General features: G+C 43.8%; 1 protein-coding gene across 1 annotated transcript in view; it reads right to left on the reverse strand.

Moving 5' to 3' along the window:
* cfap74 (cilia and flagella associated protein 74) overlaps positions 1 to 23900 on the reverse strand; it is a 346673-nt gene that overhangs the window by 231496 nt on the left and 91277 nt on the right. Inside the window, exons 20-21 of the mRNA XM_041207020.1 lie at positions 16611 to 16733; positions 11444 to 11565 (exon numbers count right to left, since the gene is read on the reverse strand). Of these exons, the coding sequence (XP_041062954.1) occupies positions 11444 to 11565; positions 16611 to 16733 (245 nt within the window). The remainder of the gene's footprint in view (positions 1 to 11443; positions 11566 to 16610; positions 16734 to 23900) is intronic.

Below are 23900 nucleotides of genomic sequence, written 5' to 3' on the forward strand. Positions count from 1 at the left end.
CAGTTGGTGGCGTTCCCATGTATCTGCTGCCCTTGTCCTTCTAGATGGTAGTGGTTGTGGGTTTGGAAGGTGCTGTCTAAGGATCCTTGGTGAATTCCTGCAGTGCATCTTGTAGATGGTACACACTGCTGCTACTGTATGTCGGTGGTGGAGGGGGTGAATGTTTGTGGATGGGGCGCCAATCAAGCGGGCTGCTTTGTCCTGGATGATGGCGAGCTTCTTGAGTGTGTTTGTAGCTGTACTCATCCAGGCAAATGGGGAGTATTCCATCACACTCCTGACTTGTGCCTTGTAGAAAGTGGACAGGCTTTGGGGAATCAGAAGGTGAGTTACTCTCTGCAGAATTCTTGACCTCTGACCTACTCTTGGAGCCCACAGTATTTATGTGACTGGTTCAGTTCAGTTTCTGGTCAATGGTAACATCCAGGGTGTTGACAGTGGAGGATACAGCAATGATAATGCCATCAAATGTCAAGATGGTTAGATTCTCTCTAGTTGGAGATAGTCATTGTCTGGAATTTGTGTGGCATGAATGTTACTTGCCACTTATCAGTCGAAGCCTGAATATTGTCCGCATCTTGCTGCATATGGACACGGACTACTTCAGTGTCTGAGGAGTCATGCATTATCCAAAATGTTATCCAATCATCAGCGAACATCCCACTTCTGGCCTTATGATGGAGAGGTCATTGATAAAACAACTGAATGTGGCTGGGTCTGGGACACTACCCTGAGGAACTCCTAATGTCCCAGCACTGAAATGATTGACCTCCAACAACCACAACCATCTTCCTTTGTGCTAGGTACGACTCCAACCAATGGAGCGTTTTCCCCTGATTCCCATTGACTTCAGTTTTCCTAGGGCCCCTTGATACCACAATTGGTCAAATGTTGCCTTGAGGTCAAGGGCAGTCACTCTGACCGCATCTCTTGAGTTTTAGGTCTTTTGTCCATATTTGGACCAAGGCTGTAATAAGGGCAAGAGCTGAGTGGCCTTGGTGGAACACTGAGCGTCAGTGAGCAGGTTATTGCAGAGCAAGTGCCACTTGATAGCACTGTCGGTGCCACCTTCCATCACTTTACTGATGATGGAGAGTAGACTGATGAGGAGATAATTGGTCAGGTTGGATTTGTCCTGCTTTTTGTGGGCATGACATACCTTCCAGTGTTATAGTTGTATTAGAACAGCTTGGCTAGTGGTGCAGCTAGTTCTGGAGCACAAGTCTTCAGTACTATTGCTGTAATGTTTTGAGGACCCATAGCTTTTCAGTATCCAGTGCCTTCAACTATTTTTTGATATCATGTGGAGTGAATTGAATTGGCTAAAGACTGGCATTTGTGATGCTGGGAACCACTGGAGGAGGCTGAGATGGATCATCCAGTCAGCACTTCTGGCTAAAGATGGTTGCAAATGCTTCAGCCTCATCTTTTGTACTGATGTGGTGGGCTCCAAATGTTTGAAGGTGGAGATATTTGTGGAGCCACTTCTTCCACCATTCACGATGGGATGTGGCAGGACTGCAGAGCTTAGATCTGATCTGATCTGTTGGTTGTGGAATCATTTAGTTCTGTCTATCACATGCTGCTTCTGCTGTTTGGCACATGAGTAGTCCTGTGTTGTAGCTTCACTGGGTTGACACCTCATTTTTAGGCATGCCTGGTGCTGCTTCTGGCATGCTCTCTTGCACTCTTTACTGAACCAGGGTTGATCCCCCCGGCTTGATGGTAATGGCAGTGTTGGTATATGCTGAGCCATGAGGTCACAGATTGTGGTTGTATTCAGTTCTGCTACTGCTGATGGCTCACAGCACCTTATGCCTGGTTTTCAGTTGCAAGATCTGTTCAAAATCTATCCCATTTAGCATGGTGGTTGTGCCACACAACACGATGGAAGATATCCTCACTGCGGGACTTTGTCCCCACAAAGATTGTGTGATGAACACTCCTACCAATACTGTTATGGACAGATGCATCTGTGACAGGTAGTTTGGTGAGGACGAGGTCAAGTAGGTTTTTCCTTCTTGTTGGTTCCCTCCCCACCTGCCATCTAGCAGCTATGCCCTTTAGTACTCAACCAGCTCAGCCAGTAGTGGCGCTACCAAGCCACTCTCGGTGATGGACATTTGAAGTCCCCCACCCAGGGTGTGTTCTGTGCCTTTGCCACCCTCAGTGCTTCCTCTACATGGTGTTCAACATGGAGGAATATTGATTGATTCATCAGCTAAGTGGGGAATGTCAGGTGGTAACCAGCAGGAAGTTTCCTTGTCCGTGTTTGACCTGATACAATGAGACTTCATGGGGTCCAGAGTCAATCTTGAGGACTCCCAGGGCAACTTCTTCCCAACTGTATACAATTGTGCCGCCACCTATTGGGTGATAGTGGTGTCTGGGTTATAGTCATACACACGGAATCATATCTTACAGACAATGTCAGGCTGTTGTTTGACTAGTCTGTGGAACAGCTGTGCCAGTTTTGGCACAAGCACCCATATGTCAGTAAGGAGGACTTTGCAGGGTCAACAAGGCTTGATCTGCCATTGTTCTTTCCGATGCCTAGGCCGATGGCGAGTGGTCCATCCGGTTTCATTCCTTTTCGGCATCATAGCAGTTTGACACAACTTAGTCGCTTACCAGGCTATTTCAGAGGGTGTTTAAGGGTCAACCACATTGCTGTGGGTCTGGAGTCATGTGTAGGCTAGACCAGGTAAGGACAACGGATTTCCTTCCCTAAAGGGCATTCGTGAACCAGATGGGTTTTTGCAGCAATCGACAATGGTATTGTGGTAACCATTAGACTAGCTTTTAATTCCAGATTTATTAATTGAATTTAAATTCCACCAGCTGCCGTGGGGGGACTTGAACCCGTGTCCGCAGAGCATTAGCCTGGGCCTCTAGATTACTAGTCCGGTGACATTTCCACCACGCTACTACCTCCCCTTAAATCTCCTATAAAAACAAATAAACAACTATTCAGGCCCCACACTAAAGTCAGCTAATCCTTTAATAGCCTCTTTAAATTGTCAATCAAGCTGTGACCTCAGAATCCCCTGCTGAGGTAATTATAGCTTTTGAAACTCAACCAAGCATCCATGATAACACAATATTGGCCTTGGGGAAATGTCAACAAAGAACTCTATCGAAACTGCATGACCACTTGCTGCTATCTTTTTCTAACCTGCAGCAGATGGTCTGTCAATCAATGTAGTCCAGCAGAGGTTTTGTTTAAACTCTGAACAACAGCTGTAGCCTAAATAAGTCTAAAAAAAAAGATTTGAAAAACTCCTGATCATGTCAGCTATACAGACCTTATTCAACCTTCAAGAGCATTTACATCTATGCCATCAATTTGTGACTCCCATACTGCAGGTTAAGGCTTTTGCAACAGCCAAAGTGGGGCCTGTTTGAACTCAGCACTTATTTCAAATGGCCCTTCTGCGTTCCGCTTTCCCTCCTGTTGAATTACATGCCACCCCTCTTCCCCTACTGGCAAAAATTGGATCTGTCAGAAATGGTGGTGGGACTTCCTCATGTGGGTCCAGCCCACCATTTTTAAAGGTCCACAGAGTCTTCCTGACTCCACTAAAATCCAGCCCCTAGTTTTGAATTTGGGATCACAGGAGGTTCGAAGGTCACTGGATTTCTAAAGATTTCAGTCTCTGTTGACTGATGGGTCAGAACGAAAAAGGGAAATGCAGTATGGCAGACGGTTGAAGTAAATAAATAAGTTTGATTGGTCAGAGTCTCAAAAATCATGGCAACAGCACAGGAGAGAGAATGTTTATGTGTGGAAAGGAGCAGAGAAAGACAGACTGAACAACACTCTTTTCATATATTGTTACATGTTTTGTAATTACTGCATGGTTTCCATCTGCGTAGCTAAAATTGGTTCTTGGAAGATAGGACAGAGGTTCAATTGGAGTGTATTATTATTTGCGGTGAATAATAATTCACAATGGAAAAGAAAATTGAGCTGAGTAAATCATGTTGTTGAATATCTGTTGCCCATTTTCCATTACTGCCCAAGGAAAACTCCCCCCAACTTACGTGTCTAAACAGGTCATGGATTCTGATCCTTATTAAGCAGAACTACAAAACTATTTGAAACTGTCGTACGTTCATTGGCTTTCACCAATTTTGAATAAACTATATCTCCTGTTATTGCATTTTATACAGGTTTCATTAGATTGTTTTTCCTAAGGTTGAGAGGTAGCAAAAGCATGCTTTCCTTAAGATGAAACACACACACACTCAAACACAGAAATTAGGAATGGCATAAGAGTACTTAAATTTCTTCACAAAAACTAGGCAATGATTGCCATCATAGCCTTTATTTTATATGTTACAGTGCATTTTGATAGAAATAGCTGACATGGCAAGACATGAGGTTACAAAAATCCTAAAATGGATAATGCTAATTTTATGATGTCCTTAATGATTAGAAATTAAAGGGAAACATAAATGGATATGAAGTGGAAGCTCTAACCACAGGCGTCCATGACCCATTTTAGAAAAGCTTGCTGCACACCCTTACTGTAATGAGAATGAGTTGTAACTGCCTACTCCAGATGTTTCATATTAGATGAAACATTGCAGTTTAACTCCCACATGATTTAAGAGAAGTGATGCTTCAGGGTTAGCAAATTCTGCAACATTAAATTACTTAATACAATGATTTAGGAGTCTTAAATTTGTTTCTTGAAGAAAATTTGGAAGAAAAATATAAATGGGCAAATCTAAAGGAAATAAAAACAATGAGGGAAATACTAGAGACTGAAGATCCAAAATTGACAGCTGTGGGGCTGCAAAAGCTGGTAATGCATGCAGACAGGGGCAGAATATCAGGCAGCACTTGGTTACACCAAATCCCCGCCACTTTTGCTGTCATTCAAATAAAGATAACATGTCTTACAACTCAGTTCCTGTACAAAAACAGAATTACCTGGAAAAACTCAGCAGGTCTGGCAGCATCGGCGGAGAAGAAAAGAGTTGACGTTTCGAGTCCTCATGACCCTTCGACAGAACTTGAGTTCGAGTCCAAGAAAGAGTTGAAATATAAGCTGGTTTAAGGTGTGTGTGGGGGGGGTGGGAGCGGAGAGAGAGAGAGAGAGAGAGAGAGAGAGAAGTGGAGGGGGTTGGTGTGGTTGTAGGGACAAACAAGCAGAGATAGAAGCAGATCATCAAAAGATGTCACCAACAATAGAATAAAAGAACACATAGGTGTTAAAGTTGGTGATATTATCTAAACGAATGTGCTAATTAAGAATGGATGGTTGGTGTGGTTGTAGGGACAAACAAGCAGTGATAGAAGCAGATCATCAAAAGATGTCACCAACAATAGAACAAAAGAACACATAGGTGTTAAAGTTGGTGATATTATCTAAACGAATGTGCTAATTAAGAATGGATGGTAGGGCATTCAAGGTATAGCTCTAGTGGGGGTGGGGAGAGCATAAAAGATTTAAAAATATTTAAAAATAATGGAAACAGGTGGGAAAAGAAAAATCTATATAATTTATTGGAAAAAAACAAAAGGAAGGAGGAAACAGAAAGGGGGTGGGGATGGAGGAGGGAGCTCAAGACCTAAAGTTGTTGAATTCAATATTCAGTCCGGAAGGCTGTAAAGTGCCTAGTCGGAAGATGAGGCGTTGTTCCTCCAGTTTGCGTTGGGCTTCACTGGAACAATGCAGCAAGCCAAGGACAGACATGTGGGCAAGAGAGCAGGGTGGAGTGTTGAAATGGCAAGCGACAGGGAGGTTTGGGTCATTCTTGCGGACAGACCGCGGGTGTTCTGCAAAGCGGTCGCCCAGTTTACGTTTGGTCTCTCCAATGTAGAGGAGACCACATTGGGAGCAACGAATGCAGTAGACTAAGTTGGGGGAAATGCAAGTGAAATGCTGCTTCACTTGAAAGGAGTGTTTGGGCCCTTGGACGGTGAGGAGAGAGGAAGTGAAGGGGCAGGTGTTGCATCTTTTGCGTGGGCATGGGGTGGTGCCATAGGAGGGGGTTGAGGAGTAGGGGGTGATGGAGGAGTGAACCAGGGTGTCCTGGAGGGAGCGATCCCTACGGAATGCCGATAGGGGGGGTGAAGGGATTATGTGTTTGGTGGTGGCATCATGCTGGAGTTGGCGGAAATGGCGGAAGATGATCCTTTGAATGCGGAGGCTGGTGGGATGATAAGTGAGGACATGGGGGACCCTATCATGTTTCTGGGAGGGAGGAGAAGGCGTGAGGACGGATGCGCGGGAGATGGGCCGGACACGGTTGAGGGCCCTGTCAACGACCGTGGGTGGAAAACCTCGGTTAAGGAAGAAGGAGGACATGTCAGAGGAACTGTTTTTGAAGGTAGCATCATCGGAACAGATGCGACGGAGGCGAAGGAACTGAGAGAATGGGATGGAGTCCTTACAGGAAGCGGGGTGAGGAGCTGTAGTCGAGGTAGCTGTGGGAATCGGTGGGTTTGTAATGGATATTGGTGGACAGTCTATCACCAGAAATTGAGACAGAGAGGTCAAGGAAGAGAAGGGAAGTGTCAGAGATGGACCACGTGAAAATGATGGAGGGGTGGAGATTGGAAGCAAAATTAATAAATTTTTCCAAGTCCCGACGAGAGCATGAAGCAGCACCGAAGTAATCATCGATGTACCGGAGAAAGAGTTGTGGAAGGGGGCCGGAGTAGGACTGAAACAAGGAATGTTCCACATACCCCATAAAAAGACAGGCATTGCTGGGGCCCATGCGGGTACCCATAGCCACACCTTTTATGTGGAGGAAGTGAGAGGAGTTGAAGGAGAAATTGTTCAGTGTGAGAACGAGTTCAGCCAGACTGAGGAGAGTTGTGGTGGATGGGGATTGTTCAGGCCTCTGTTCGAGGAAGAAGCTAAGGGCCCTTAAACCATCCTGGTGGGGGATGGAGGTGTAGAGGGATTGGACGTCCATGGTGAAGAGGAAGCGGTTGGGGCCAGGGAACTGGAAATTGTTGATGTGACGTAAGGTGTCAGAGGAATCACGGATGTAGGTGGGAAGGGACTGGACAAAGGGAGAGAGAAGGGAGTCAAGATAACGAGAAATGAGTTCTGTGGGGCAGGAGCAAGCTGAGATGATCGGTCTACCGGGGCAGTTCTGTTTGTGGATTTTGGGTAGGAGATAGAAGCGGGCCATCCGAGGTTGGGCGACTATCAGGTTGGAAGCTGTGGGAGGAAGATCCCCAGAGGAGATGAGGTCAGTGACAGTCCTGGAAACAATGGCTTGATGTTCAGTGGTGGGGTCATGGTCCAGGGAGAGGTAGGAGGAAGTGTCTGTAGTTTCTGTAGTTTGTGCCCTAGTAACAATGGATGCAAGTAATAGTCTAGCCACAGCATCCAGGATTGTTAAGGATGTTGGAGGGCATTTAACATTTATAAAAGGTTGCCAAAAGCAATCAATCCCAGAAGGTGGTCTCCAATGAAAGTGACAGTATTGTTAAGCTTTTAAGGTCAGTTCAGTCCTGTGCCTGGGCCCGATGCAGCCTTATGGACAGGATTTTTGGAGACCGATGGGGCATGAACTAATTCGAGCAGGGGCATAATTTCACAATTCACTAGCAGTGGGTAGCCAACTGAGGTAATGAAGGGGCCTATTAAGGCCCCGCTCCTGCGCCAACTGGGATTTTCAGTTAAACAGGGCAGCATCCTGGAGGGAGGTGGGTGGCCATATTTCATCTCACTTGGGACCCTCAACCTGCACCTGTCATGGCTGTACTGCCACAGATGTGGCCACTGTCTATCCAGTAGAGAGTTGTCCCTGTATGATCACGGCCAGGCAGCTGTGACCTTTTTTAAAATTAAATTTTTCACCTGATCTTCAGGTAGTGCCTCTGCAATGAAGCACCCCCTCTCTTCTGCCACAGTCATTGGCAGCTCCTAATTTAGACGGTGGGCTTGCCGAGGTGTTATTGCTGGAGAGCCTCTTATTGGCCCTCCAGTCTTGGGAGCCCACTCGCCAACTTTAATTCGACAGTGAGCCCTCTGGCCACTTATTGACCAATTCTGCAAAAATCAATGTTAGGTTACTGGTCCCAACATGGTGCAGATTAGGACCAGCGTTTGTCCCTGATGTCAGAGTCCTGACCCAAAAAGGAAAATCTTGCTTTATATTTCCAATCCCGCCAAAGTGAGGGGCTGACGTTCCACTCTGTTCTAGATACATTCTTGAAAATCTTTGACTAGAATTTCTGAGCAAGGCTTTGTTTCTAAAATCAGCAATTTTTTTTCCAATCCTGTACGTTTCATGAAAGGGGAAAACTGCCATTTTCTGAGCTTCTTTTTGAAGTAGTAAATAAGAATAATGGTTAATAAATCTGGTTTACAATGTGCCTATCTTGAGCTATGTGGAATTATCACAAAGGAGTTGACATTGTACTTTTTTTGGAAAAATAGAAGGAAAACATGATTAATGCAAAGATTAAGGGGCCGCTAATGAGATTGTGGGTGGGAAATCATGGTTAATAGCGTGCATTTCCTGAGAATGCAGTTTTGTTAGGCATAAGGAAACAATAGCAGACAGTTATGATATCTCTGTAATAATCATCCTTCACTAATTCTCTGGCAACTGACAAACCATTCAATTACTATGTACTACTTAATGAAGTACGGTCTGTTAATCCAATTGTGAACTGTGCAAATGCAGTATAAAAACCAACAAAATAAGTATCATGTTTCCTTATGAATATATACAAGTCTTGGAGACATCTGTAATGGAGGCTTACAAGGCCATTTCTGGTTGGGGAGGATGCTCCCAAAATACACAAAACAAGAGGCAAACATGATGGAACATTACATCAATCACTAGAAAGGACCTGGCAGGAAGCAAAGAGGAATGACTTAAATAACAGCATAAAATAAGGTATAAATACTTCCAAAAAGTAGCAGACTGCCAGTAGGCAAATTATAGATACTGTAATGAGAGACAACAGAGTGTATTATTAATAACTTAACATGGACCAAATATGTAACTCTTGTATTTAAATTCAAACCAGGCAAGTTGACTCTGATTGGTCAAGGCATTGCCATATGTAATGGACCAGGGAATGGCTGTACCCCAAGCTTTTGTTTAGTTAAAAAAAGGTGCAAGGTGTGAACACATTCCTTCTTTCTGCAAAGGAAGTTTAGACGAGGAAGAGGTGACTTGATTGAAACATATAAGATTCTGAAGGGACTTGACAGGGTGGATGTGGAAAGGATGTTTCCTCTGGTCACTGTTTAAAAATAAAGAGGTTGCCCATTTAAGACAGAGATGAGGAGAATTTTTTTCTTTCAGAGGGTCACGAATCTTTGGAACTCTCTTCCTCAAAAGGCGGTGAAAGTAGAATCTTTGAATATTTTTAAGGCAGAGGTAGATAGATTCTTGAGAAGCAAGGGGGTGAAAGGTTACTGAGAGTAGGCAGGAATGTGCAGTTGAGGTTAAAATCAGATCAGGCTCGAGTGGCCTACTCCTGCTCCTAACTCGTATGTTTGTATGACAGGACCCTGTGTGTGAATATATGTGGCTTCTAGCATGCGTTAGTGAGCCACACTGTGAGCCCAACTGATAATTTTAAATTGGTTGTCAGTGTAACTCTTAGCACAATTGGGACTGTTTAGTGAATGTTGTCCAAAAATGGAATCACATCTATTGTTGGATGCTATGTTCTGAATTTTACAAGCATGGTCTGGTTGAGTACAGTCAATACTTTGCTTATTGTGAACAGCTGAAGGGATGTGCTGTTTGATGTGATCCACCAGTGGTTGGGATGTGTGGCCTACACACCTGCATCACATTGGCACTGAAATTCATATACCACATTACTCATCTGTGTGATATCTGAACGTCTTTTTGGCTTGATGGCAGCATCCTGTTAGTGGAGAATACCACTCGTGCTGCTACTGTGTGGTAGCAGCATGAAACGGCTAGCTTCACCTGTTGCTCAAATTTTTGAGACACCTTACGCTTCCAGGAAAATCTGAGGTAGACCAGGCACTTTTCAGGACTGAAAATGGCAACCTTAGGCCCATTCAGGAGTTTACGCAATATAGAGCGAGCAATGATCTGATCAGGGTAGCCATTATCCTGCAGAATAGCTTTGATGTACCCTACTTCAGCATCAAGCTTGCATGGTGAGCAAATGGCTTGCTTACACATGGTAGAAGCCACATATATTCACACACAGGGCTCTGCCCTTTGCAAATAGCAAGAACATATTGCGCCTTTTTCAACTAAACACAAACCTGAGGGACAGCCCTTCCCTGGCTCATCCCGATGGCAACACCTTGACCAATCAGAGTTTTCTTGGCTAAAGCTTGGCAGTTACACTGTTCCCTAGTGCATTCTCCAAGGCAATGCCTCTACCAATCAGAGTCCATGTGCCAACTAATCATCAGCCTCTTCGCATGCAGTGTAAATTGTTGTTCCCTTTAAGATTTGGTATTCTGGCAATTCTGTCCTGATGAATGCAAGATGAAAAGCTTCGACAGCATGTCTCCTTTCAATAACATTTTATAACCTGCATCCGATGTATTGTGGAACATAGTAGTTACACGCTGTAATATTGTATACGTACAGAATAGAATAAACACTGACAATGCAGCATCCTTAAGGATAAGTCTACATAGTGCTTCATAATTCTCATCTGGGCTTTTGTCAGCAAAGTAAAATTAATAAATTACGAGACATAGGATCTTGAAAAAACCAAATCCAATTGTTATTTCTTTGTTTGAAATGTTGTTTTCTAAGAATCAGGGCAAGTAAGTGTAATGCTAAGGAAAGCATAAGCAACGTGGGAGGAAAAAGGCAAATTGAATCCTACAGTGATAAAAACAAAAAAACTGCGGATGCTGGAAATCCAAAACAAAAACAGAATTACCTGGAAAAACTCAGCAGGTCTGGCAGCATCGGCGGAGAAGAAAAGAGTTGACGTTTCGAGTCCTCATGATCCTTCGACAGAACTTGCGTTCGAGTCCAAGAAAGAGTTGAAATACAAGCTGGTTTAAGGTGTGTGTGTGGGGGGCGGAGAGATAGAGAGACAAAGAGGTGGGGGGGGGGGTGTGGTTGTAGGGACAAACAAGCAGTGATAGAAGCAGAACACTTCAACTCTTTCTTGGACTCGAACGCAAGTTCTGTCGAAGGGTCATGAGGACTCGAAACGTCAACTCTTTTCTTCTCCGCCGATGCTGCCAGACCTGCTGAGTTTTTCCAGGTAATTCTGTTTTTGTTTTGAATCCTACAGTGTTCATGTAATGTTCTTAGGAAAGCCACAGAGCTCAAACTGACCGTCACAAGTCATTGTTCTTTGAAATGTGTCGGTTATAACTAAATGAGAAGTACTTGTGTGCTGTTATCCCTTGCGGACTCACTATTTGTATTACACTTCCAATCTCTTGACACCAAATCCACTCCACCACAAAGGGTCATTCTCTTCTTATCAGCTTACCTACTGTGAGCACAAATGGAGTCTTGGTAAAGCCGGTCATACATGCAGATTTTCAAGTCAATGTTAGGATTTGATAACCAGACTGGTGTTTCAATGGCCTTTGCTCGAGCCTGAATGAATATCTATTTTTAAGAGTGGAAATAAATAAATTATCAGGGCTAACCTGCATAACCTGCTATGTTTAATTTAAAAATTGCAACAAGTCCAAGAACATTATTGCTTTGCAACAGAAAAGAAACAGAATAATTCAATCTCAAGTCAGAAAAAAATTGTTTTATAAATATTCAAATATTTTTAAAAGCCATTTTCTTATATATCCTATCACTGGGACAATCAAGGGATGGCTGGTGACCCTTATACATCTTGTGCATCGAATGGAACAGAATCAGCAAAGGGTGTGACTCTTCAACCCCTACCAATATACAAGATATAGGGAAATCCCACAAAGCTGAGTGGTTTATAAAGGAGGTTTGCATGATAGAAACAGCACAACGGATTCCTGGAACCTTCTGATTAAAACTGGGGTTATAAAAATACTGGTTATGTGATCAATGGATCCCCAGAATCTGATAGCAAAAACAGGAGTGAGAGACCTTCAAGCCAATGTTATCAATTATATAAAAGAATTGAGCAATGGTGTCATTAATCAACTTCTCAATAGCATTCAGAGAGCACCACAGAAATCCAACTCCTCAATGTAACCAATATTTATTTTAGTCTGCTGTTGGTTTTTCTCCCTAATGTGAGTTAAAGACATTTGAACCCTGTATACTTTATAACATAAGCTATACATCAGGGGGTCAGTGGAGGTTGTGGCAGCATGGAAGAAAGTAGCTGAGAAGAGATTGAAATGGTGTGGTCATCTATAGTGAAGTGAGAGGACATGCGGTGAGACAGACGATGGAGTTGGGATTGCCAGGAAGGAGAAGACAATGATGTAAGACCAGATGGAAAGGTGTGGTGGCGAGAGACTTAAACTCAGTGGGACTGAAAGTGGAATAGGTGCTGACAGGAGGAGATGGAGAAGGGTGATCAATCAACATTTTGGTGACCTGCAAGTAAAATGGGAGAAGCTGAAGCACACTCAATACCCGTAAATGCCTTACATTTCTCCTACTACAGAACAGTCCTAAAGTTAAAATCTTGATTTCAACTTAAATGAGAACAGCATTTATTCTGAGCATATTTCATTAAGAGCAGTTGAATGATTTTTGTTTAATGCAGTAGTAAGTACCTGACCTACAATCCACAAGAAGTGAACTGTTCCATACAAGAACTGCTTTATGTTTTTTCAACTGTGCTGCCTAGTGGAATTATTCAATATCGGCGGAGAAGAAAAGAGTTGACGTTTCGAGTCCTCATGACCCTTCGACAGTTCTGTCGAAGGGTCACGAGGACTCGAAACGTCAACTCTTTTCTTCTCCGCCGATGCTGCCAGACCTGCTGAGTTTTTCCAGGTAATTCTGTTTTTGTTTTGGATTTCCAGCATCCATAGTTTATTTGTTTTTGTTTTTATCTCTTGGAATTATTCAATGGCAGCTTGTTAATGTAAATAATTTTCTGAACACAGTCTTTGTCTCTATTTTAAAATTACTACTGATCAAACTTTCTGTGCACAAAGTAACAAATTAAACAATCTGATTGAACAAAGTTAATTATTTTTTCTTTGTAGAATTTTTTAATGTGCAGGCTGGTTGATTTCTGTGATTAGGGGCTGAATTTTCCCCCTGTCGGGGGGGTTGTGCAGGGGTAGGCAGGGCCGGGCGCAAACCCAATCGGCGCCCCGATTGGAGACGTGCCACCATTTTACATGGGCGAGCCAATTCAGGCCCATCCAGGGTGACGCTTGACCGGAAGCACTGAGCACTCCCTGTGCAGGGGGGGAGGAATTCCCTGAGTTGTTCCATGCGCTCTTTCACACATACGCACGAAAGAGCGCATTGATCTCCGAGGCACAGAGGTGCCTCAGGAAGATCAGTTTGACATGTGTAAATTTAAATAGAGGGAAATAATAACTTTTAAAACATGCCCCCTTATGTGACATTGTCACATGAACTGGGACATGTGAAAGAATTATTTTTAAAATTTTTGTTGACTTTTAAAACACTTCAATGAAACCTCATGTTTCATGAAAAATGCAAAGGCCGCCTGGGTTCTTCGTCTGCTCGCCAACCTTAAGGTTGGACGGGCAGCTCAACTAATTGAATTAATTACTATTCAAATGGCCTTATTAGGCCTTTGACAGTTCAGCGGGTGCGCAGCCAACTTGGCTGCGCGCCCGCCGAACTGAAAACCTAAATGACGCATGGTGATGTTGGGACACCCACTTGTCGGCGAGCTGGACCCACCCCTGCTCACCGACCGAAGAATTCTATCCTATGCTATTCGCTTGACTAAAGTGATTTCACAAGTGCCAGGCAGCGACCATGTCCCACAAGACAGAATCCAACAATCTTCTCTTGACATTCAATGGCATTACTATTGCTGAATCATATGGACATATACAAACATACAAATTCGGAACAGGTATAGGCCATTTGACTCCTTGGCTCACTCTGCCACTTGATAAGATCATGGCTAATCTGACTGTGGCCTCAACTCCACTTTCCTGTCTATGCCCAAAGCCTTTGACTCCTTTGTTGATCTAGAATCTAACTCAGCCTTAAAAATATTCAATGGCTTAGCCTCAGTTGTTCTGAGGAACAGAATTCCACAGACCAATGACCCTCTGAGAGAAAGAATTTCTCCTTATTTCCATCTTAAATGGAAGACTCCATATTTTTAAACTGAACCCCTAGTTCTAGTCTCTCCCACAAGGGGAAACATAGGCTGGGATTTTCCGGTCCCATCGCAGGCGAGGTGGCGCCAGGATTTGCGGCAGGACCAGAAGATCACGGCAGCAGACGGGTGCAGAAAATCCCGCCTATCCTCTTAGCATCCACCCTGTCAATTTCCCTCAGGATCTTATGTGTTCCAATAAGAGTCCCTGACCATCAACATCTTGGGGGTTACCAATGACCAGAAACTAAATGGGGCCAGCTATATAAATACTGTGGCTGCAAGAGCAGGTCAGAGGCTGGGGATCCTGGGGCGAGTACCTCACCTCCTGACTCCCCAAAGCCTGTTCACCATCTACAAGTCAGGGGTGTGACGGAACACTCTCCATTTGACTGGATGAGTGCAGCTCCAATAACCCTCAAGAAGCTCGACATAATCTAGGGCAAACCAGCCTGCTTGATCAGCTCCCCATCCACCATGTTAAACATTCACTACCTCCACCACCAATGCACAATGGTAGCACTGAGTAGCACATACAAGATGCACTGTAGCCACGCACCAAGGTTCTTTCGACAATACCTTCTAAACCTGCAACCACCTAGAAGGACAAGGGCAGCAGATAGATGGAAACACCACTATCTGCCAGTTGTCCTCCAAGCCACACACCACCCTGACTTGGAAATATATCACTGTTTCTTCATTGTCACTGGGTCAAAATCTTGGAACTCCCTCCCTAACAATACTGTGGGTGTACCTACACCACATGGACTGGCAGCTCACCACCGCTTTCTCAAGGGCAATTAGAGATGGGCAACAAATGCTGACAATGCCCACATCTCATGAAAGAATAAAAAAAAAGCCTTGAAGTTTATAACAGAGGAAACAATGCAGAGGACAGTCTGGTGATTGCTTTAGCTCTAGTTATTAGGCAATGATTTTCTGGGCTGAGGGGATGAAATTCCTCGGGAGAATCGATTCCTCTGTCATGACTTTTCATTGAACTTCCTCCAAGATTACAGAAGTCCTGTGGGAAAAGCCCTAAAGAAATTTATCCCCTAAATTTCTTAAGGGGCTATCCTGAGGTATAGTTCAAATATTAGTACTTCTGAATACTTATACATACTAATAGTATATTTTTAGTATAAAGGTTTTCTTTGCAAGAGTATGCAGGAGCACAGCAAAATATATACGAACATATGAATTCGGAGCAGGATTAGGCCACTCGGTCCCTTGGAGCCTGCTTCACCATTCAGTAAGGTCACACTGATCTGAATGTAACTTCCTGTCTACCCCCGAAAATCTTTCATCCTTTTGTTCATCAAGAATCTATCTACCTCTGCCTTAAGAATATTCAAAGGCTCTGCTTCCACTACCTTTTGAGGAAGGGAGTTCCAGAGACTCACAACTCTCTGAGAGTAAAAAAAAAATCACCTCATCTCTGTAAATATAAATTAGATGGGATAAATTTTCAGCTTATGCCTCAAAAGGCAGAACATATATTGGAAAGTCAGGGGCCAATGCCCATGATGGAGGGAATGCTTTGTGACACGTATATGTGATTTTCCAATATATATATTGCCAGTGTAGTGTACCAGGACTGCTAATGACAAAAAACTTCCCCTGTGTATCAACTAACTTCTTATGCCATGCTGTTATATTTAGCAGATAAAATGAAGCCATGTTTTTCTGGCATGAATGTTTAAAGCCACTGTTAGGTTAATCCTTGTGGAATTAGTATAATTACGGGCTAACTATTGATAAGTGTACCCATAGATTGGCAGATGCATGTAAATCTTACTTTTTTGCAGCAGGGTGGGTGGCGGGGGGTGGATACTCCAGGAAGGCTCTGAAGCCCTCCTTGCCTGCCTGGCTTCAACTGGAGCCACAGACTGCCCTGTGGATTGGTTGCCCTTCCACAATGGCTGTTCAGTCTAATTTTTTATTTAAAACTTCACAAAGTTGGAGAGTGGGTGCATCAAAATGGAGATACCCTCCCCCTTACTGACCTGAAAAAGCAACCTGCTGCTTCTTCTGAACTGGAGGGTGTCTCATAGGCCCTCCAGCTTCGAGAACCTGCCCACCAACTTTAATTGGATGATAACCTTTGGTCACTAGTTGGCCGATTCAGGAAAAATCACTGTGGGTGACTGTTCCCCCCCCAAAAAAAACAGTGCAGGCTTCTGACCCCCATTTGGCCCTGACATTGGGTCCAGAGGGCAGTGAGGAAAATTCTGTCCTATAGGCTCAAGCTCATGCAGAAACTTGAATGCACTATTTACTGACTCAGAGGCATGCATCCCACCAACTGAACCATCATTCCAAATTTTATGGTTTGTCCATTATTCCAAAAGATACATATACAATCAACTGACCAGAATACAAGACTTACATTTTCGGATGTTGGATCAGAAAACGTTATCTCAAAACCTGTGTGTACTTCACCAGGGATTAAAGATACAAAGATGATTGGCAACTTGATAGAAGTAAATGGACGAATTTCATCCGCTGTGATCTAAAACAAAAACATTTCAGTAAACTAGAAACGCACAATGATTTAAAGTAATGGCAAAGGTAGTGAATTTGTAGTTTTCATGTATTACTTTATAGGAGGCTGTCAATTTACCGATATTAGATTTGTATTGAGAGCAGTAATGTTAACGCTATTTCCAGGTGACAGCTGGAGCTGCCACAGTTATAATTCATCTCAAAAAATTTGGTCCAAACATGCATAAGAGGTGAGCTTTAGTGCAATTAGGATGCTTTTACCATAACCATTAATGTTTCTGCCATTAAACACCACAAGATTGTAGCATGGTATGGATTCAGGAGTAGCCATTCATACTGACCTGACCCAGTTCTGTTAAATACACCACAGTAGGTCACATTTTTAAACCAGCCTCTAGTTTTCATTCCCTCGCAGCTGGCCCTGGCTGTCAAACCTGTGCAGATAGCAACTCAAATAGCCAAGTGGTTATGGTTCTGGGTTTGTAACCCCAAGATCAAGAGTTCAAATCTCACCATGGCAAAACTATGAAACAAAGTAACTTCATCTGAATTGGAACAGATGGAAACGTGTTTGTACTCGAAAGAGTTACAGGGTGCAGTGACCACAGAATCATCAATGTTAATATGAACTGGGACACAATTAAGCCTAAGACCAGGAGCAAGGTTTATCATTTTAAAAAGGCTAAATTCAATAGGAAGAGGGTAGATTTAAGACTAATGGATTGAGGGAGGATGCTCAAGAACTGTTCAGTATATAGAAATGGAACACCTTTTAAAAAAATAACACTGGCCATGCAAGCTAAGTACATGCCCAAGATTGGCAAGCTGAGACTGAATAAGTGTGACTCTAAATGGTTTCACAAACAAACAAAGATGAAATAAAAAGGAAAAACAAGCTAAACAAATGCTACAGGGAGAAAGGAGAAGAGGTTCACAAATATGGATCTCAGATCATGCAAAAATATATTAATAAATGATCAGAAAGACAAAGAAGGAAAAATATACAACTGCAAAGGCAAAACATAAGATTAAAAGATCTTTCAATATTGTTAGGAAATAGAGATAGTTTAAGTAAATTATACTTGTGTTTGTGGGTGTTAGGAATGAGTTTTAGCTTTAAATTTTAAGTTTGATTTGTATTTCTGTGTCTGTGTGTTAAGAAAGGTCAAGTGGAGTTTTAGTTTCACTTTAAAAGGCTGATTGCATCTCTAAGGCGTTTATGACCCCTATAAAGTGAAAGTAAACACACAAGAGTAGGAAGAACAGTGCTGTTGCCTAACAACAGGGGAAGCAGATAGGCAGGTTCCTTCCACAGACAAAAGAAGAAAGACAGCAGTTTGTTTTGGAAGCTGTTTGAGTTCAGTTGGTTTGAAGGTAACTATGAAGCAGAAGCACCTAGAAGGGGTCAGATAGCAAGTCCGAAGCTAAGAAAAACCCCAAAAGTCAAGGGAAGTGGAAGAAGATAAAGTCCAAAGAAGACCTTCTAGTTAAAGGAAGGACAGGAACCTGGGGAAAGGTCCTGTTAAGTGGAGTTAAGAGTGAGGGGCAGAGAGAGAGGATCCAAGCTTCAGATTTAAAGTAAGAACAGCTTGCAAGAGGCAACAAGGTTCAAAGAAACAAATGAAGATCTGTAACTCTTTGCTATGGGCATGTGAAGCAGTGGTGTACGCTGAGTTGGTGAGAGAGAGTGCATGGAAGACAACTTGAATGTATGCGGTGAACCCAGGGAAGAGGAACATCAGAACAAGAGTTCGAAACCCTGGAGGTGAACCCTTGTGGAAGGTGTCTCAGAGAAAGTGTTGGTTTGGGAAAAGATTCCAAGGCAAGGTCCTGGAGAGTGGAGATTGGAAACCCTCGTGTGAAAGACGGGGTTCAGTGAGACTGCTTGGCTTGCGGTGTGACAAGTGTCTTGGGGGAGTTGAGGAAAGATCCAACACATCAGTTTGATGTGGCATATGTCACTTGGTTTCAGAGTGTGGTGTGTCTGACCACAAGGTGCCATAGGTTTACAAGCACTGGGTATTTACTGTGTACGTTAGAGTATAAGATAGCTTTTGTAATTTGTGTTATCCTTACAAATCTGTATACATCTGTAAAGGTCTAGTTGTGGGTGAAGGGGTATTGTAATATAGGTCATCTTTTCTGGTTGAATAAATGTTCTATTCTTTTGTTAAAAGTTCATCAGCTGACTCCTATGCCTCTGTTCAGTAGCTACTCTCCACATATCTAAACAAACAAAGTAAAAGTTAGGACCTATCAAGCTGGGTTTCACGCAGGGATCAGGCTTGTCCAAGGGTAACCTCAGCTTGAATTTTAACAATATTACCATAGCAGGGGGACTACATCATTATATATACATTCACTGCTAACCCACCGTCTGTGAGAGATGCAAAGTAGATTACAAACGCAGGCCAATTTGGAGTAAAAAAATTTGGGAAATTCCTCTCCCCTCCTTCAGATTAAAATTAGTCCAGGTTACCGTGACCCTGCAATACCTATCATCTGAGGTGACCTCCACCCCAGCCAGAAACAGGTCCTGCTCTTGTTTGAAGGACTAACACACCTACCCTTCTTGCTGGACAACCTGACATGGACCACAGTAGAGGTGCCATCTATGAAAAGTGTCATGCCAGTGGTGGAGACCACCATAAACATTATGGACAGTAAGAGAGTAAGAAGCAGATGGTGAGGCCGGAGGATATACCGCGAAGAATGTTGGGCCAACTTCCTCTTCTTTTCTCTTGGCACTGAACTCTCTCTCATACACACTGCATGACAACCTGGTATTCCTTAGAGCTGCCAGTCATCTGCTACTATTTTCTCTTGCCACTAATTGCTAACATTTGTCCCTTTCCCCTCATTTCAGATCTATTGAAGCAATGCAGTCAACCATGGAGCATGTGTTCAACTCTATGAACACTGCATGGGGTGTAGAATAGTGTACCATGACAGGCTAAATGGCTTAGCATAAACATAGAGCATGATGGGATGGTTGGCATATAATGAGAAGGGACAAAGTATATACATGCAGCACAGCTCAAAGAATTAGTTAAATTTGGGTGACAGGGAAACTGAGATATAACAGAACAAAGAAACCTAGAGCAGAATCGTCCCAGATTTGCATTAATTGAGGTAACGGGCAGGAAAAACAATGTTATTTCAATGGCAGGCGGGCTCCGATTCACCTGCCATCTCATCACCTTGTCGCTTCATTACTCCAGGCACCACATGTAAAGTCCAGCCGCGCACAATGCTTCCAGCTCAGGGCTGCAGCAAAGAGGGCATGGCCCGAAAGGCAAGAAGACTACAGCCCTTGGGCACCTTTTGGATTCCACGGACGCCCGCTGTGATGACCTCTATCCCACTCTGACCGCAGGAGGGGCAGCAACATTAGCACTCCGGCTTGGGAGGCAGTGGCAGTGGTGATCAGTGCCAATGCTGCACAGAAGAGGTTGGCCATTCAATGCAGACAGAGGATGAATGATCTCATTCATGCAGCCAGGGTATGGTAACCATCTCATCACTCTAAACTCACACAGTCAAGCCCATCACACATTCACTGGCACCTCACTCGCTGCCAGCTCAAGGGATATCGCACTATTCCCACACACATACCTTCACATGTCCATCTGGCCTCATCTCCTCTGAAGACTGCCTCCTCAGCCCTCATCATCTTGAAGCCACTTGCACAGATCAACCTGTGACCCCACACACGCCCTGGGATATCCTCCTTCCCCAGTACAGCTCTCATCCTACAGCCTCTTCCCTTGCCTATAATATATTCCAGTCTTTAATCTCATAACATAAGGTTACACTAACACAATACTTTATATCCAGCTAATATTGCTTGTACTGAAAATAATTTTCTTGCTTCACTGTTTTATTACCTTGGGGTAAATTCTAATTCATAGCATTATAGGCAGGAAAGTGGTGAGGGAATGGTGAGAATGTGGAACTCGCTACCACAGAAAGCAGTTGTGGCAAATGATACAGATGATTTAAGAGGAAACTAGATAAGCACATGAAGGAGAAGGGAATAAAGGGTTATGTTAATACGGTTAGATGAGAAAGGATGGGAGGAGTTTTGAGTGGAGCACAAACACTGGCATGGACTGGCTGGGCTGAATGGCCTGTAATTATGCAGTATTTCCTATGAAAATCATCGGCTTCAATGTTCCAAATTGTCACATACTTAAGAGAAGCCCTTTCTCCTTTATTTACCATTGATGTCACAAATCCATCCAGTCAGATTCAATTATCTCCATCATTCTCGCTAAATGTACTGGGTTTAGCCCATGAGTCTAATAATGTTGGGATAGCTGCACCACACTGCCACTACCAGCTCTAATCCTCTACACAAAGCAGAACATTCAAACTAACCATACTTTGGGGCAGACTTTGATACTGTTTGCCTTCCTGCTAATTTCCAGGATCCCAGTTGGTAGTGTCTTAGTTCTCCCACCCTTAGTTTAAGTTGTTGTTTCTGCTCCTCAGCCCTCATCATCTTGAAGCCACTTGCACAGATCAACATGTGCCCTGACACACACACCCTGGGATACCCTCCTTCTCCAGTACGGCTCTCACCCTGCAGCCTCTCCCCTTGCCTGTGATATGTGGAGAGGGAGGGGGTTACAGGTGTTAGGGGGAATGCAGTAAGAATTTATTGAAAGGGAATGAATTGCTTAAAATCTCCGGGCAGCCTGTGCTACCAAGCATGTTACCAGTTACAGGTTACCAGATGAACCTTGCACAGCCTTAGGACCTGCTAACAACAGAAAGGCCTTGGGAGCCGGACTGGAGTCAGAGGTTGACAACACCATAGATTAAATGTGATCTTCGACAGATAAGGAAAGGACAGATGGTCCCAGCCTAGATAGAGGGAGAGGTCTCTGCCGGCATAAAAGAGGATATATATGCTGACAAAATTGGAATTTGAACAATGTTCTTGTACATGATCAGTAGCATATAAAATAAGCTGTATGCTTGTAGTTTGGCAGCGTTCTACCTCAAGATGCTTTGAGGTGCCTCTCTCCTTGCAATTGCTCAAATGAACGATCATAACCTGTACTTGAGCCTCCTGTGACTCATTCATCAAAGATACCACAACACTGGGAGGGAGACTTTTTTTTTCCTTTTATTCTTTCATGGGATGTGGGTGTTGCTGGCAGAGCCTGCTTTTGTTGCCCATTCCTAATTGGCCTTAAACTGAATGGCTTGCTAGGCTATTTTAGAGGGCAATTAAGAATCAACCACACTGCTGTGGGTCTGGAGTCACATGTAGGCCAGCCAGGTAAGGATGGCAGATTTCCTTCCCTAAAGGACATTAGTGGATATACTTGCCATAGAGGGAGTGCAGCCGAGGTTCACCAGACTGATTCCTGGGATGGCAGGATTATTGTACAAGAAGAGATTGGGCCGACTAGGCCTGTATTCACTGTTTAGAAGAATGAGAGGTGAGAGTGACTGCCCTTGACATCAAGCCTGCATTTGACCGATTGTGGCATCAAGGAGCCCTAGCAAAACTGGAGTCAATGAGAATCAGGGGGAATCAGACTCCCATGGTTGGAGTCATACCTAGCACAAAGGAAGTTGGTTGGGGTGGTTGGAGGTCAGACAATTCAACTCCAGATCATCACTGCAGGAGTTCCTCAGGGTAGTATCCTTGGCCCAACCATCTTCAGCTGCTTCATCAATGATTTTCCTTCCATCATAAGGTCAGAAGTGAGGATGTTCGCTGATGATTGCACAATGTTCAGCACCATTTTCGACTCCTCAGATACTGAAGTAGTCCATGTCCAGATGTAGCAAGACCTGGACAATATCCAAAGACTTGGGTTGACAAATGGCAAGTAATATTCATGCCACACAAGTGCCAGGCAATGACCATCTCCAACAAGAGAGAATCTAACCATCGCCTCTTCACATTCAATGGCATTACTGAATCTTCCACTATCAACATCCTGGGGGTTACCATTGACCAGAAACTGAACTGACTAGCCATATAAATACTGTGGCTACAAGAGTAGGTCAGAGGCTGGGAATCCTGTGGCGAGTAACTCGCCTACCAACTCTCCAAAGCCTGTCCATCATCTACAAGGCACAGTCAGGAGTGTGATGGAATATTCCCCACTTGCCTGGATGAGTACAGCTCCCACAACACTCAAGAAGCTTGACACCGTCCAGGACAAAGCAGCCGCTTGATTGGCACCACATCCAGAAACATTCACTCCCTCCACCACTGACCTACAGTAGCAGCAGTGTGTACCAACTACAAGATGCACTGCAGGAATTCACCAAGACTCCTTAGACAGCACCTTCCAAATGCACGATCACTACCATCTAGAAGGACAAGGGCAGCAGATAGATGGAAACACCACCACCTGGAAGTTCCCCTCCAAGTTACTCACCATCCTGACTTGGTAATATATCGCCGTTCCTTCACTGTCACTGGGTTAAAATCCTGGAACTCCCTCCCTAACCTACACCACATGGCCTGCAGCAGTTCAAGAAGCCAGCTAACCATCACCTTCTCAAGGGCAACTAAGGATGGACAATAAATGCTGGCTCAGCCAGCGAAGCCCACATCCTGTGAATGGATAAAAAATAATCTAATTGAAATCTTTAAAATTCTGACAGGGATGGACAGACTGGATGCAGGGATGATACTTCCTCTGGCTGGGGGGGTCTAGAACAAGGGGTCACAGTCTCAGGATATGGGGTAGACCATTTAGGACTGAGATGAGGAGAAACTTCTTCACTCAGAAGGTGGTGAACCTATGGAATTCTCTACCACATAAGGCTGTGGAGGCCAAGTCACTGAATATATTTAAGAAGGAAATAAAGAGATTTCTGGACTTCGAAGGTGTCGAGGAGTACGGGGAAAGAGTGGGAGCGTGCCATTGAGATAGAGGGTCAGCCATGATCATATTGAATGGCGGAGCAGGCTCGAAGGGCCGAATGACCTACTCCTGCTCCTATGTTCTATGTGGTGATGGTTTTTTACAACAATCAATAGTTGTCATGGTCACTGAGACTAGCATTATATTTCAGATTTATTAACTGAATTCAAATTTCACCAGCTGCCATGGTAGGGTTTGAACCCATGTCTCCAGACCAGTAGCTTGGGCTCAGGATTAATAACCCATTGACACTATTGTTGCAGTGAATCATGGAA

The sequence above is a fragment of the Carcharodon carcharias genome, chromosome 15 (assembly GCF_017639515.1).
Source record: "Carcharodon carcharias isolate sCarCar2 chromosome 15, sCarCar2.pri, whole genome shotgun sequence".
In the NCBI taxonomy this organism is placed as follows: Eukaryota; Metazoa; Chordata; class Chondrichthyes; order Lamniformes; family Lamnidae; genus Carcharodon; species Carcharodon carcharias.